This window comes from Phyllobates terribilis, unplaced genomic scaffold (genome assembly GCF_046119375.1).
Source record: "Phyllobates terribilis strain yellow unplaced genomic scaffold, ASM4611937v1 Scaffold_11__3_contigs__length_659146591, whole genome shotgun sequence".
Taxonomy (NCBI): Eukaryota; Metazoa; Chordata; class Amphibia; order Anura; family Dendrobatidae; genus Phyllobates; species Phyllobates terribilis.
The window spans coordinates 335,018,719-335,035,059 of NW_027362771.1; the positions used below are offsets into that span (position 1 = coordinate 335,018,719).

The window sequence follows — 16,341 nt, forward strand, 5'->3', positions numbered from 1 at the left end:
CGCCCTCTGACCTGAGACGTCACAGTGCAGCAGCCGCGGAGGATGCAGGAGCTGCTGCGGAGGCACGGGGAGGGCTAAGTATTGTGCCGGGTGCCGGGGCCCTGAGCAAGCAGGGGGGAGCGGGCGCTGACACCGCTCTCCTCCGCTCACGGGTCCCATAGCGCGCCGGGTGCTGACGCCGGCCCTGATGTGCGGCCCTACTTCTAGGGGGGGGGCAGCTGCCCCCCCCTGCCCCACGGTGGGTACGCCCATGGCCTGTATTATAGTAATATGGTAACATGGCCAAGAAACAGCAAGATTTTTTTTTTCAACTAGAAATAGAAATAGATCTGAAAGGAAAAACGTTATATTCCTCTTTATTAAATTATACTGAGGTAGAGAATGAGCCCCTGTTACGATCATGTATATAAAGCCTGTATGTATACGAGTTATCTCCACCCTTAAACACCATTTTTTGTTTCAAATCTAAATAGGCTAGAAGTTGTGTCCTGATTTATTTCTCAACAGATCATTATACAGTGAAGGAAATAATTATTTGATCCCATGCTGTTTTTGTAAGTTTGCCCACTGACAAAGACATGAACAGTCTATAATTTTAAGGGTAGGTTAATTTTAACATTGAGAGATAGAATATCCCAAAAAAAGATCTAGAAAATCACATTGTATAAATTAGATAAATTTATTTGCATTTTGCAGTGAGAAATAAGTATTTGATTTTGATTCCTCTGGCAAACAACACTTAATACTTGGTGGCAAAACCCTTGATGGGAAGCACAGCAGTCAGACGTTTTTTGTAGTTGATGATGAGGGTTGCACACATGTCAGGAGGGATTTTGGTCCACTCCTCTTTGCAGATCATCTCTAAATCATTAAGATTTTGAGGCTGTCGCTTGGCAACTCGGAGCTTCAACTCATAGAATCATAGAATCATAGAATGGTAGAGTTGGAAGGGACCTCCTGGGTCATCTGGTCCAACCCCCTGCTCAAAGCAGGATTCACTAGATCATCTCAGACAGATGTCTGTCCAGCCTCTGTTTGAAGACGTCCATTGAAGGGGAACTCACCACCTCTCGTGGCAGCCTGTTCCACTCATTAATCACCCTAACTGTCAAAAAGTTTTTTCTAATATCTAATCTGTGTCTCCTCCCATTTAGTTTCATCCCATTGCTTCTAGTCTTTCCTTGTGCAAATGAGAATAAAGATGATCCTTCTACAATGTGACAGCCCTTGACATATTTGTAGACAGCTATTAAGTCTCCTCTCAGTCTTCTTTTTTGCAAGCTAAACATTCCCAAATCCTGCAACCGTTCCTCATAGGACATGGTTTGCAGACCAGTCACCATTCTGGTCGCTCTTCTCTGAACTTGCTCCAGTTTGTCTATGTCTTTTTTAAAATGTGGTGCCCAAAACTGTACACAGTATTCCAGATGAGGTCTGACCAAAGAGGAGTAAAGACCGATAATGACTTCACGTAATCTAGACTGTATGCTTCTGTTAATACATCCCAGAATTGTATTTGCCTTTTTTGCTGCTGCATCACACTGTTGACTCATGTTCAGTCTATGATCTATTAGTATACCTAAGTCTTTTTCACATGTACTGTTGCTTAGCTCTATTCCTCCCATTCTGTATATGCTTTTTTCATTTTTATTGCCCAGATGTAGTACTTTGCATTTTTCCCTGTTAAAAACCATTCTGTTGGTTGCTGCCCACTGCTCCAGTTTATTTAGGTCTTTTTGAATCCTCTCTCTCTCTTCTCTAGTATTAGCTATCCCTCCTAGCTTTGTGTCATCAGCAAATTTAATCAGTTTACCCTCAATTCCTTCATCTAAATCATTGATAAAGATGTTGAACAATACAGGTCCCAGGACGGAGCCCTGTGGTACCCCACTTGAGACATTCATCCAACTGGATGTGAAGCCATTTACAACCACCCTTTGAGTCCGATCACTAAGCCAGTTATGAATCCACCTAACAGTTGCCTGGTCCATTGCATACTTGGTCATTTTTTCAATAAGGATGGTGTGAGATACTTTGTCAAATGCTTTGCTGAAGTCAAGATATACTATATCTACAGCATTTCCCTGATCCACCCAGTCAGTGATTCTGTCATAGAAGGAAATTAAGTTAGTCTGACATGACTTGTTAGTTACAAACCCATGCTGACTCTGGTTAATCACTTCATTCTTATCCATGTACTTACATACATGTTGTTTAATAATTTGTTCAAAGATCTTTCCTGGTATAGAAGTCAGACTCACCGGCCTATAGTTCCCTGGGTCCACCTTCTTCCCCTTTTTGAAGATAGGAACAACATTTGCTCTTCTCCAGTCTTCTGGGACTTCTCCTGTTCTCCAAGAATTTTCAAAGATTATGGAAAGTGGTTCTAAAATTTCTTCTACGATCTCCTTCAGTACTCTGGGGTGTAATTCATCTGGACCTGGAGACTTGAACTCATTTATGTTAGCTAAATATTCCCTCACAATCTTTCTGTTTACAGATAACTTGGATTCCTCTATTCCTTTAAAAGGACAGTGAAGATCAGTTGATGTTACATTTTCTTTCTGAGAGAAAACAGATGCAAAATAGGAATTAAAAAGTTCGGCCTTCTCAACATCCTCTCTTACCATTTCTCCATTTTCATCCTGTAAAAATCCTATAGCATCTTTGACTTTTCTTTTACTTTTGACATACCCCCAAAATCCTTTTTTATTGCTTTTGACATCTCTTGCAAGCCTTAATTCATTGTCAGCTTTAGCTAACCTGATACGTGCCCTACAGGATCGGCAGACTGCATTATAATCTTCTTTAGATATGCCTCCCTCTTTCCATTTAATAAACATTTCTTTCTTTCTTTTTAGCATGTATTTAAGTTCTGTGTTCATCCATCCTGGTTTCCTTAAATGCTTCCCATTCTTCCTACTTTTCGGGATTGTTAACGATTGTGCTTTGAGAATCTCATTTTTAAAAATTTCCCATCCTTCCTGGACATTTTTGTCCTTAAGGACATCCAGCCATTGGATCCCTCCTATTCTCTTTCTGAGTCTCTTAAAATCTGCCTTTCTAAAATCTAACCTTGAAGTCTGAGTCTTCACATGTCTTCCTCCTCTAGTTATCCAAAATTCTATAATAGCATGATCGCTGCCTCCTAGGGTCCCAGCCACCTTTACCTCCTCAACCATTTCCTCCCTGTTTATAAGGATTAGATCCAAAGTAGCAGATCCCCTTGTTTTCTCCCCTACCTTTTGGAAGATAAAGTTGTCAGCAAGAGAGGATAAGGATTTGCTTGACCTGTTAGTTTTACTTGAGAGAGATTCCCAACAAATGTCTTGATAGTTGAAATCTCCCATGACCACTACGTCATATTTTTTGGAGAACTTGGTCATTTGATACATAAAGAGTTCATCCATATCTTCAGCTTGCCCAGGTGGCCTGTAGTAAATGCCTACAATGGTGTCCTTTCCGTTGTTCTCTCCTTGTATTCTTACCCAAACAGTTTCCACAGAACTCCCAGTCTCTGAAGCTTCAATCTCTGTGCAGATATACGCTTTTCTAACATACAATGCAACACCTCCTCCTCGTTTATCAAGTCTGTTTCTTGCAAATAAGTTGTATCCTTTTAGCCTTTTATTCCAATCATGTGTATCATCCCACCAAGTTTCAGTGATTCCATTGACATCATATTCCTTTTCCTGCATTAGTAGTTCCAATTCTCCTTGTTTGTTGCCCATGCTTTGTGCATTTGTATAAAAACATTTTAGTTTGTGATTGGTTTCTCTTCCTCCCATATTTTTATTATTTAAATTGTTTTGTCTTTGTTCTTCCTTTCCACTTCCAGTAGCAGAGATCTCAATAGTATTTGTCAGCTGTATGGCTTTTTCTGGCCTTTTGCTTCCCTTCCCACATTGTTCTAGTTTAAAGCTCTTCTGATGAGTGTAGCAAGGCGACTTCCAAATACATGTTTTCCAGTCTTCGTAAGGTGCACCCCATCTCTAGCAAGTAGTCCATCGTATAGGTAATTCATTCCGTGATCCAGAAATCCAAATCCTTGTTGACGGCACCATCGACGTAGCCAGTTGTTCACCTGTAGAATCTTATTCCACCTCATTGTTCCATGGCCATCCACTGGGAGGATGGATGAGAAGACCACCTGCGCTCCCAATTCTTTCACTTTCTTGCCTAAGTCTTCAAAGTCACTGCAGATGGTTTCCAGGTCCTTTCTTGCGGTGTCATTTGTCCCCACATGTATTAGCAGGAATGGGTAGTGATCTGTAGGTCTGAAAAGTCTTGATATCCTGTCAGACACATCTTTAATTTTTGCTCCTGGAAGACAGCACATTTCTCTTGAGGTTATGTCTGGTCTGCAGACAGCGGCCTCTGTTCCTCTTAACAGGGAATCCCCCATGACCACCACTCTCCATTTTTTCTTCACAACATTCTTCTTTCTCCATCCAGGAGGATTCTGAGGGCTTACAAGGTTATTCATTGCTGGCAAAGTCTTATTTTGCTGTATTTCTTCATGGTTCTCCTGCGTGAGAGCCTGGTACTGGTTCCTGAGCAGTATGGGTGCTGACTGCCTCTCGATCCTCCTGCTTCTGTGGGTCACATGCTTCCATTCCTCTGTTTCGTCAGGTGCAGTTCGAATTTCTTCTCTTTCTGAATCATGAAGAGATAATTCTGCTCTGTCTAAGAACTCTTCAACTTCCTTAATGATTTTCAAGGTAGTTAACCTCTCTTCTAGATTTCGCAACTTTTCCTCCAACAGGGACACAAGCTTGCATTTCTGGCATGTGAAGTTTGGCTTTTCCACTGGCAAGTCTGTGAACATGTAGCAGGATATGCAGCTCACCAAATGGCTCCTGGACTCTTCCATGTTCTTATTGTTAATGTTCTGAAAACAGTGAAAAAAGCTTAAAAAAAAAGCTTCAAAATGCGCGCGCCGTTTACCGATGTCCTCTTTTCAGCTCCAACAGCCAAAATCCAGTGTTCTTTGAGCTCGCGGAGACTCTTCACTTACCCCAAAATGCAGTGGGAATATGCAAATTATCTCCTCAGGACTCCTCCCCTGGTTTACCGATGTCCTCTTTTCAGCTCCAACAGCCAAAATCCAGTGTTCTTTGAGCTCGCGGAGACTCTTCACTTACCCCAAAATGCAGTGGGAATATGCAAATTATCTCCTCAGGACTCCTCCCCTGGTTTACCGATGTCCTCTTTTCAGCTCCAACAGCCAAAATCCAGTGTTCTTTGAGCTCGCGGAGACTCTTCACTTACCCCAAAATGCAGTGGGAATATGCAAATTATCTCCTCAGGACTCCTCCCCTGGTTTACCGATGTCCTCTTTTCAGCTCCAACAGCCAAAATCCAGTGTTCTTTGAGCTCGCGGAGACTCTTCACTTTCCCCAAAATGCAGTGGGAATATGCAAATTATCTCCTCAGGACTCCTCCCCTGGTTTACCGATGTCCTCTTTTCAGCTCCAACAGCCAAAATCCAGTGTTCTTTGAGCTCGCGGAGACTCTTCACTTTCCCCAAAATGCAGTGGGAATATGCAAATTATCTCCTCAGGACTCCTCCCCTGGTTTACCGATGTCCTCTTTTCAGCTCCAACAGCCAAAATCCAGTGTTCTTTGAGCTCGCGGAGACTCTTCACTTACCCCAAAATGCAGTGGGAATATGCAAATTATCTCCTCAGGACTCCTCCCCTGGTTTACCGATGTCCTCTTTTCAGCTCCAACAGCCAAAATCCAGTGTTCTTTGAGCTCGCGGAGACTCTTCACTTACCCCAAAATGCAGTGGGAATATGCAAATTATCTCCTCAGGACTCCTCCCCTGGTTTACCGATGTCCTCTTTTCAGCTCCAACAGCCAAAATCCAGTGTTCTTTGAGCTCGCGGAGACTCTTCACTTACCCCAAAATGCAGTGGGAATATGCAAATTATCTCCTCAGGACTCCTCCCCTGGTTTACCGATGTCCTCTTTTCAGCTCCAACAGCCAAAATCCAGTGTTCTTTGAGCTCGCGGAGACTCTTCACTTACCCCAAAATGCAGTGGGAATATGCAAATTATCTCCTCAGGACTCCTCCCCTGGTTTACCGATGTCCTCTTTTCAGCTCCAACAGCCAAAATCCAGTGTTCTTTGAGCTCGCGGAGACTCTTCACTTACCCCAAAATGCAGTGGGAATATGCAAATTATCTCCTCAGGACTCCTCCCCTGGTTTACCGATGTCCTCTTTTCAGCTCCAACAGCCAAAATCCAGTGTTCTTTGAGCTCGCGGAGACTCTTCACTTACCCCAAAATGCAGTGGGAATATGCAAATTATCTCCTCAGGACTCCTCCCCTGGTTTACCGATGTCCTCTTTTCAGCTCCAACAGCCAAAATCCAGTGTTCTTTGAGCTCGCGGAGACTCTTCACATACCCCAAAATGCAGTGGGAATATGCAAATTATCTCCTCAGGACTCCTCCCCTGGTTTACCGATGTCCTCTTTTCAGCTCCAACAGCCAAAATCCAGTGTTCTTTGAGCTCGCGGAGACTCTTCACTTACCCCAAAATGCAGTGGGAATATGCAAATTATCTCCTCAGGACTCCTCCCCTGGTTTACCGATGTCCTCTTTTCAGCTCCAACAGCCAAAATCCAGTGTTCTTTGAGCTCGCGGAGACTCTTCACTTTCCCCAAAATGCAGTGGGAATATGCAAATTATCTCCTCAGGACTCCTCCCCTGGTTTACCGATGTCCTCTTTTCAGCTCCAACAGCCAAAATCCAGTGTTCTTTGAGCTCGCGGAGACTCTTCACTTACCCCAAAATGCAGTGGGAATATGCAAATTATCTCCTCAGGACTCCTCCCCTGGTTTACCGATGTCCTCTTTTCAGCTCCAACAGCCAAAATCCAGTGTTCTTTGAGCTCGCGGAGACTCTTCACTTACCCCAAAATGCAGTGGGAATATGCAAATTATCTCCTCAGGACTCCTCCCCTGGTTTACCGATGTCCTCTTTTCAGCTCCAACAGCCAAAATCCAGTGTTCTTTGAGCTCGCGGAGACTCTTCACTTACCCCAAAATGCAGTGGGAATATGCAAATTATCTCCTCAGGACTCCTCCCCTGGTTTACCGATGTCCTCTTTTCAGCTCCAACAGCCAAAATCCAGTGTTCTTTGAGCTCGCGGAGACTCTTCACTTACCCCAAAATGCAGTGGGAATATGCAAATTATCTCCTCAGGACTCCTCCCCTGGTTTACCGATGTCCTCTTTTCAGCTCCAACAGCCAAAATCCAGTGTTCTTTGAGCTCGCGGAGACTCTTCACTTACCCCAAAATGCAGTGGGAATATGCAAATTATCTCCTCAGGACTCCTCCCCTGGTTTACCGATGTCCTCTTTTCAGCTCCAACAGCCAAAATCCAGTGTTCTTTGAGCTCGCGGAGACTCTTCACTTACCCCAAAATGCAGTGGGAATATGCAAATTATCTCCTCAGGACTCCTCCCCTGGTTTACCGATGTCCTCTTTTCAGCTCCAACAGCCAAAATCCAGTGTTCTTTGAGCTCGCGGAGACTCTTCACTTACCCCAAAATGCAGTGGGAATATGCAAATTATCTCCTCAGGACTCCTCCCCTGGTTTACCGATGTCCTCTTTTCAGCTCCAACAGCCAAAATCCAGTGTTCTTTGAGCTCGCGGAGACTCTTCACTTACCCCAAAATGCAGTGGGAATATGCAAATTATCTCCTCAGGACTCCTCCCCTGGACTCCCTCCATAAATTTTCTATGGGATTAAGGTCTGGAGACTGGCTAGGCCACTCCATAACCTTAATGTGCTTCTTTTTGAGCCACTGCTTTGTTGCCTTGGTTGTATGTTTTGGGTCATTGTCTTGCTGGAAGACCCAGCCACGACCCATTTTTAATGTCCTGGCGGAGGAAAGGAGGTTGTCTCTCAGGACTTTACGGTACATGGATCCATCCATTCTCTCATTGATGCGGTGAAGTAGTCCTGTGCCCTTAGCAGAGAAATACCCCCAAAACATAGTGTTTCCACCTCCATGCTTGACAGTGGGGACGGTGTTCTTTGGGTCATAGGCAGCATTTCTCTTCCTCCAAACACGGCGAGCTGAGTTAATGCCAAAGAGCTCAATTTTTGTCTCATCTGACCACAGCATCTTCTCCCAATAACTCACAGAATCATCCAGGTGTTCATTGGCAAACTTCAGATGGGCCTGCACATGTGCCTTCTTGTGCAGGGGGACCTTGCGGGCACTGCAGGATTTTAAACCTTTAAGGCGTAATGTGTTACCAATGGTTTTCTTGGTGACTGTGGTCACAGCTGCCTTGAAATCATTAACAAGTTCCCCCCGTGTAATTTCAGGCTGATCTCTCACCTTCCTCATGATCAAGGATACCCCACGAGGTGAGATTTTGCATGGTGCCCCAGATCGATGTCGATTGACAGTCATTTTGTATTTCTTTCATTTTCTTACTATTGCACCAACAGTTGTCTACTTCTCACCCAGCGTCTTACTTATGGTTTTGTAGCCCATTTCAGCTTTGTGCAGGTCTATGATCTTGTCCCTGACATCCTTAGAAAGCTCTTTTGTCTTGCCCATGTTGTAGAGGTTAGAGTCTGACTGATTAATTGAGTGTGTGGACAGGAGTCTTTTATACACGTGACTATGTAAGACAGCTGTCTTTAGCGCAGGTAACGAGTTGATTAGGAGCGTCTAGCTGATCTGTAGGAGCCAGAGCTCATAATGGTTTGTAGGGGATCAAATACTTATTTCTCACTGCAAAATGCAAATAAATATATCTAATTTATACAATGTGATTTTATAGATTTTTTTTTGGATAATCTATCTCTCAATGTTAAAATTAGCCTACCCTTAACATTATAGACTGTTCATGTCTTGTCAATGGCAAACTTACAAAAACAGCAAGGGATCAAAAAATAATTTCCTTCACTGCATATGGTAATATAGATAATTGAATTGACCCTTATGATGCAAATATTAGTTGTGCAAAGTTTACTAACCATAAATGATTTTTCCTCTACTTAGTAATAACATCAAAGGATCTACAGAAGCATGGGAATATTTGGGTGTGCCCTGTGTCTGATCATGTCTGCACACGTTTCTTTTTTGTGTAAGTAGCGATTTCTTAGTCTGAGTTACAGTATTTAATGTTCTTTTCAATTTCTCTTAAATATTAATGATGAGAAAAAATGGCTGAAATGGAGCTGCAAGTTTTCAAGTTTCAGGATGCACTGGACAAGTGGTGACACCTCCACCGCTGCTTTTAAATATTTTTGAGTCATAGGAAAATATATTCATTTCTAAAATAAAAATCTTTCTGTATTAACCTGGGAATTTTTTTTGTAAAGCTTTATCGGACAGTTTTTCTGTTGAATTTGGCTGAACAAAACATCACTTGCAAATATGTTTTGAGGCTTGAAGTGTGTTCTAGTTCTGAAGCTATACATTTTCTATTTCTACATTTTCTAATATTCTGAGTCTACTTATTTGTACACTCTCAAAATGTTTATGATTATATACTTCTTTGTCTTTATTATTACATATCTTCTGTCAAAATGTATACTATCAAAGGTATGAAGATGGCCAAGTCGGAGATGCCAACATCAACACTCAGGACCCCAAAATCCAAAAGGAGATCATGCGAGTGATTGGGACACAAGTGTACAGTGGATGAGGGATAATATCCTCAGGATTATAATCAAAACAAAAGGGAACAGTCTGTCCTATCTGGGACCAAGAACATGGGGAAATCTGTGACCTGCTTCACATATGGAAGATTTAAGGTCCTCTCTGTGACTGGGTAGACCTTTCTAATGTGGAGAGGAGGGTCTTGCACTGATCAGGCTCTCCAGGCAACTGTAAGATATCATTTTATGTTGAGATATCGCAGCCCTGGGACAATTCCTGACATATATTGACTTTGCCGTGTGTCAGCACTACCCACTTTCCATACTTTACCCCTTATTCTGAATACTTCTCATTTACAACTCTTTGTTTAACAAAAGAAAAAAAGAAAAATGTAAAAAAAAATAAATCTGAAGGTTTTATTTCACTCTTGTTGTTATTTTTTAAATATTAATTGTAACATTTACATATCCTGATCAATTTATCCTAAAGAGGTTCTGTGCTGCTTAACCCCTTAATGACCGCCAATATACCTATTCACGGCGGTTATTAAGGGGCCTTAATCCTCCGCAACGCTTCTTCACGGTGCTGAGGATTAAGTGTATAGCACCCCCCAGCAGACGAAAATCTTACAGGTGACAGCTGTATATGACACCCTGATGTATTGGCCCTGACTTGTTTTGAAAACCAATTGAGGCCGATTAACTCCTTAAATGCTGCTGTCTATTGTGACAGCGGCATCTAAGTGGTTAAAAGGAAGTTAAGACACCCCCTTTAAAACTATTGTCCACCCACGATTTTCATTGCAGGTGTCAATAGTTGCCATCGCACCCCGAGGTCATCTAATGACCTCCTGGTACAGTGGCCTGTTGCGCACTGCTATAAGTAGAGTATAAAAGGCTGTTAGTAAGAAACTGACAGGTCTTATGTATGAGACTAACGAGTAAAGTGAAAAATATTCATGTCCCCAAGTGGGACTAAATTAAAAATTAAAAAAAACGTGAAATAAAATATGTAAAAAAATGCACAAAAAGTGCACAGAAATCACAAAAACCTGTTTTGCCACTAAAAAAGTAGCTTTTATGTTAAACAAAAATAAACAAAAAAAGTACACATCACTGGTATTATAGCGTCCATAATGACCCAAACAATAAAACTGTTGTTATTTTTTCCGTACGGCGAACACCATAACATCTTAGTGTTTAAAAGTAGCAAAGCATTAAAAAACGAAATAAATCTTGTGGCACTATAATCGTACTGACCCAAAGAATAAATTGCCTTTATCACAGCGCAAAAAAATATATATATGTATGTATGCATGTATATATGTATATACACTGCTCAAAAAAATAAAGGGAACACTTAAACAACAGAATATAATACCAAGTAAATCAAACGTCTGTGAAATCAAACTGTCCACTTAGGAAGCAACACTGATTAACAATCCATTTCACATGCTGTTGTGCAAATGGAATAGACAATAGATGGAAATTATTGGCAATTATCAAGACACCCTCAATAAAGGAGTGGTTCTGCAGGTGGGGACCACAGACCACATTTCAGTACCAATGCTTTCTGGCTGATGTTTTGGTCACATTTGAATGTTGGTTGTGCTTTCACACTCGTGGTAGCATGAGATGGACACTACAACCCACAGAAGTTGCTCAGGTAGTGCAGCTCATCCAGGATAGCACATCAATGCGAGATGTGGCAAGAAGGTTTTTCTGTGTCTGTCAGCGTAGTGTCCAGAGGCTGGAGGCGCTATCAGTAGACAGACCAGTACACCAGGAGACGTGGAGGGGGCCGTAGGAGGGCAACAACCCAGCAGCAGGACCTCTATCTCCGCCTTTGTGCAAAGAGGAACAGGAGGAGCGCTTCCAGAGCCCTGCAAAATGACCTCCAGCAGGCCACAAATGTGCATGTGTCTGCACAAATGGTTAGAAACCGACTCCATGAGGGTGGTATGATGGCCCGACGTCCACAGATGGGGGTTGTGCTCACAGCCCAACACCGTGCAGGACGCTTGACATTTGCCACAGAACACCAGGATTGGCAAAGTCTCCACTGGTGCCCTGTGCTCTTCACAGATGAAAGCAGGTTCACACTGAGCACATGTGACAGACGTGACAGAGTCTGGAGACGCCGTGGAGAGCGATCTGCTGCCTGCAACATCCTTCAGCATGACCGGTTTGGCAGTCGGTCAGTAATGGTGTGGGGTGGCATTTCTTTGGAGGGCCGCACAGCCCTCCATGTGCTTGCCAGAGGTAGCGTGACTGCCATTAGGTACTGAGATGAGATCCTCAGACCCCTTGTGAGACCACATGCTGGTGCGGTTGGCCCTGGGTTCCTCCTAATGCAGGACAATGCCTGACCTCATGTGACTGGAGTGTGTCAGCAGTTTCTGCAAGATGAACGCATTGAAGCTATGGACTGGCCCGCCCATTCCCCAGACCTGAATCCGATTGAGCACATCTGGGACATCATGTCTTGCTCTATCCACCTACGTCACGCTGCATCACAGACTGTCCAGGAGTTGGCGGATGCTTTAGTCCAGGTCTGGGAGGAAATCCCACAGGAGACCATCCGCAACCTCATCAGCAGCATACCCAGGCGTTGTAGGGAGGTCATACAGGCACTTGGAGGCCACACACAATACTGAGCTTCATTTTGACTTGTTTTTAGGATATTACATCAAAGTTGGATCAGCCTGTAGTGTGTTTTTCAACTTTAATTTTGGGGGTGACTCCAAATCCAGGCCTCCATTGGTTAATAAATTTGATTTCCATTGATGATTTTTGTGTGATTTTGTTGTCAGCACATTCAACTTTGTACAGAACAAAGTATTCAATGAGAATATTTAATTCATTCAGATCTAGGATGTGTTATTTGAGTATTCCCTTTATTTTTTTGAGCAGTGTATATATCTGAAAGATCTGAATAAAAAGCAAACAAAAAATGTTATATATGCCATAATAGTACCAAAAAAATCTTCAACTCGTTGCACAAAAAATTAGCCTTCATACATCTTTGTTCGCCAAAAAATAAAAAAGTTACAGCTCTCAGAATATGGAGACGAAAGGTTTTTTTTTTTTTTTTTTTTTATAAAAAAAGCATTTTAGTGTCTGATAGTAGCAAAACATAAAAAAAATGTTTTAAATCTGGTATCACTGTAATCACACTAACCCGAAGAATAAAACTATCTTATCACATATACTGCTCAAAAATTATGCAAAAATAAAAATAAAAACTATTCTTGTACTGCTGTTTATTTGTTCATGCTGTCTCACAAAATTCAGAATAAGGCTCAGTTCACATTTATCCTGTGTTCTCCGCTAAACACTTATTTCAGGGTTTCTGTGTCAGGCCACGTTCACACATTCAGTATTTGTTCAGTATTTTACATCATTATTTGTAAGTCAAAATCAGGAGTGGAACAATCAGAGGAAAAGTATAATAGAAACACGTCACCTCTTCTGCATTTTTTTCCCACTCAAGGTTTTTGCTTATAAATACTGATGTGAAATACTAACTGTGAAGACCCGGGGTCTTCTGTGGGCGCAGCACTACTCAGACAACACAGGCTGAGGGTAAAACAGTGTGGCATTACTTTATTGAACCACAAAATGGACAATAAACACATAGAACAGTCCCAGCAAATACCTAAGATAGTACAACACTACACAGTCTCACCCTTCCACACTGTCCACCTTTGATAGAACAGCTGCAACTTTGGAACTTCCAGGGCCAACTACCTCAACCAGTGGCCCTCCACTTCTGGCGGGCCCCCACAGAGAGAAGGTAGCGGCATGCTTAGGAAGCTCACAGTCCATCGAGGTACAAGGCCCGAGGGTCCCACCCTGGCCTCTCCAAGAGTTTCCATGGGGCCAGATTACCGGCTTGTCCCAATCTGGCTTCTGCGAATGTCTCCATAGTTTCCAGGCGACCGGAAGGTCCCACCTGGCAACCCCAAACAACATATTCATGGGGCCAGGTGACTACATTGTCCCAACCTGGTCTCCCCAAATGTATCCATGGTTTCTCTGATGGTCAGTGGAGCAGATCCGTATCTTTGCAATCAGGGTCATATACCCTTAGACTAGAATCATGTAGAATCCAAATCTGTGTCTCTTTGGGTAAAGCCATCCTTCTAAGCTGATGGTGTGAAGAGAGTCTGATCTTTGATTCTCCTTGTAAAAGTCTTTTTTCAATCTCTGTCCCAAGTCTGACTCCTACAGAAGCATATCTCCTTTTTAAGTACACATCCACAGGTCAAGGGGTTAGGGAGGGCATTACTCACAGGGCTCAGGTGGTCTCATTGTTTGAGCTAATCAATTTACATAGTTGGTATAGTAGGCGGCTCTTGTAAATAAACATCTAGCTAGCTTAGTATAATATGTCATTAGCATAGTAACAAACATCATTGTTTCCAAACCCAAGAGGAGACAGCAATCATGGTTATACAAATAATCGTATGTCCTTCTTGACCAGCCAAGAGAAATACACATACATTTATAAGTCAACATGAACACAATAGTGTATTTCTCATGGCTTAACAAATCTAATCATCTGGCTTATTAAGATTATAGGCTGTATCGTCACACTAACCAAATACTGAACGTGTGAACGTGGCCTAAATCCCAAAAAACGTGATTCAGACAAAACCCCTGCTAGAACCACTCACTATAATGAGCCAGATGGAGTCACCCCTAGATTAATTCCTTGATGGGTCTAGTTTCCAAAATGGGGTCACTTGTGGGGGTTCCTACTGTTTTGGTACCTTAGAGGCTCTGCAATCTATTCCAGCCAAATTTACACTCCAAATACCAAAAGTCGTTTCTTCCCTTCCGAGACCTGCCATGCATTGAAACAGAAGTTTTTGACCACAAATTGCCATGTTCAATAGAAATTGTATAATGACTTAAAGGGTCCATTTTCTCCTATTAAATGTTGTGAAAATTTTTGACCACAAATTGCCATGTTCAATAGAAATTCTGGGCTCCGGTGCTCAGGAAAGACATATTGGAGCTAGAGAGGGTACAAAGGAGGGCAACTAAGGTAATAAAGGGAATGGAGGGACTAGAATACTTAGAGAGGTTGTCAAAATTAGGCCTATTTACGTTGGAAAAGAGAAGGCTTAGGGGAGACCTCATAAACATGTATAAATACATCAGGGGGCAGTACAGAGATCTCTCCCATGACCTGTTTATACCAATGATGGTGACAAAGACGAGGGAGCACACTATGCATCTGGAGGAAAGGAGGTTCCTGCACCAGCATAGAAGGGGATTCTTTACGGTCAGAGCCGTGAGACTCTGGAACTCTCTGGGAGAGGAAGTGGTGATGTCCAACTCACTTAATGAGTTCAAGAGAGACCTGGACGCCTTTCTTGAGAACAATAAAATTACATTTTATGCTTAGTGATAGTTAATTAATCCAGGGATTTAATCTGACTGCCAGATTGGAGTCGGGAAGTGAATTTTTCCTCAATGATGTAAATTGGCCTATACCGCATGGTTTTTTTTTGCCTTCCCCTGGATCAACGCTGCGGAATAGCTGCAGTGCACAAGAAATAGGCTGAACTGGATGGACGCTTGTCTTTTTTCGGCCTTATAAACTATTTAACTATGTAACTATGTAATTGTATAATGAATTAAAGGGTCCATTTTCTCCTATTAAATGTTGTGAAAATTGCAAACTTGGGGCTAAAATAACATTTTACTGGAAAAACTTAATCGTTCATTATCACACCCAACTGTTATAGAGGTCTGTGAAGCACCTGTGGGGTTCATTTTCCAAAATGGGGTCACTTTTGGAGGTATCTGCTATTTTGGTACCTCAGGGGCACTGCAAATGAGACATGGTGTCCTCAAACTATTCCAGCTGTGTGCCCAAATAGCAGTTTTTGACCACATATAAGATATTGCTGTGTTCTGGAGATTTTGTATAATACATTTTAGGGTCCACTTTCTACTATTTTCCCTTGTGAAAATGAAAAATTTGCAGCTAAAGCAATATTTTAGTGGAAAAAATATAATTTTTGCTTTATCAGCGGGTTCCTTTGTATAGCGTGTTTCAGAATCTACAGGCTCAAAAAAACTTCTTCAGACAGACCTGGTACATGCCAGTTTATCTGGCAGGTTCCAGAAGAATCCAACATTTACCCTTTGTAGCGCCAGCATTTCTGCACTCTGCTCCCTCCCCAGCAGAGACGCCGACTCACCGCCATGGCCACTCTCCCGCTGCTCCTCCACTGCTGCTGCCCAGGGTCTGGGCACAGCTCGCAGATCCCTGGGCACTGTGCTTAGGGCCCGCCATCCTAAAGTTTCCCCAGCCAATGGCTGGGAGACACTTATTATTTAAAACACCTCCACCTGGTGGGAGATGCCTGAACAATGTTGTTAGTCTGCTCCCTGCATCTTTGCTAGTTGTCAGGTCCCCTGTTTGCCTGTACCTGCCCGTACTTTCTTGTTCTTGTCCCGTTCCTGCCTTTCCTTGCTTGTACCTTCCAGCTGTACATGCCTGTGCCCACCTGTATATCAGCCGATGATAGATATATGTAAATGGGGGTGCACCAGTGCCAATCATAGGGCAAAAAATGACCGGGTGCAAAATACATTGACAAGATAATCTGTAGCAAAAAAAAAGGAAGAAAGAGACATTGTATTATGGAAATGCACACCTATGAGTCAATAGTGTTAAATCAAA

At 42.6% G+C, this 16,341-nt stretch overlaps 1 protein-coding gene across 2 annotated transcripts in view; it reads left to right on the forward strand.

Moving 5' to 3' along the window:
* Positions 1 to 10,063, forward strand: part of PARP6 (poly(ADP-ribose) polymerase family member 6) — an 80,943-nt gene extending 70,880 nt beyond the window's left edge. For both annotated transcript variants that reach the window (XM_073652745.1, XM_073652746.1), the window contains exons 22-23: positions 9,037 to 9,121; positions 9,583 to 10,063. In XM_073652745.1, coding sequence (XP_073508846.1) covers positions 9,037 to 9,121; positions 9,583 to 9,685 — 188 coding nt within the window. In that variant the 3' untranslated portion in view covers positions 9,686 to 10,063. The remainder of the gene's footprint in view (positions 1 to 9,036; positions 9,122 to 9,582) is intronic.
* The last annotated feature ends 6,278 nt before the right edge of the window (positions 10,064 to 16,341 follow it).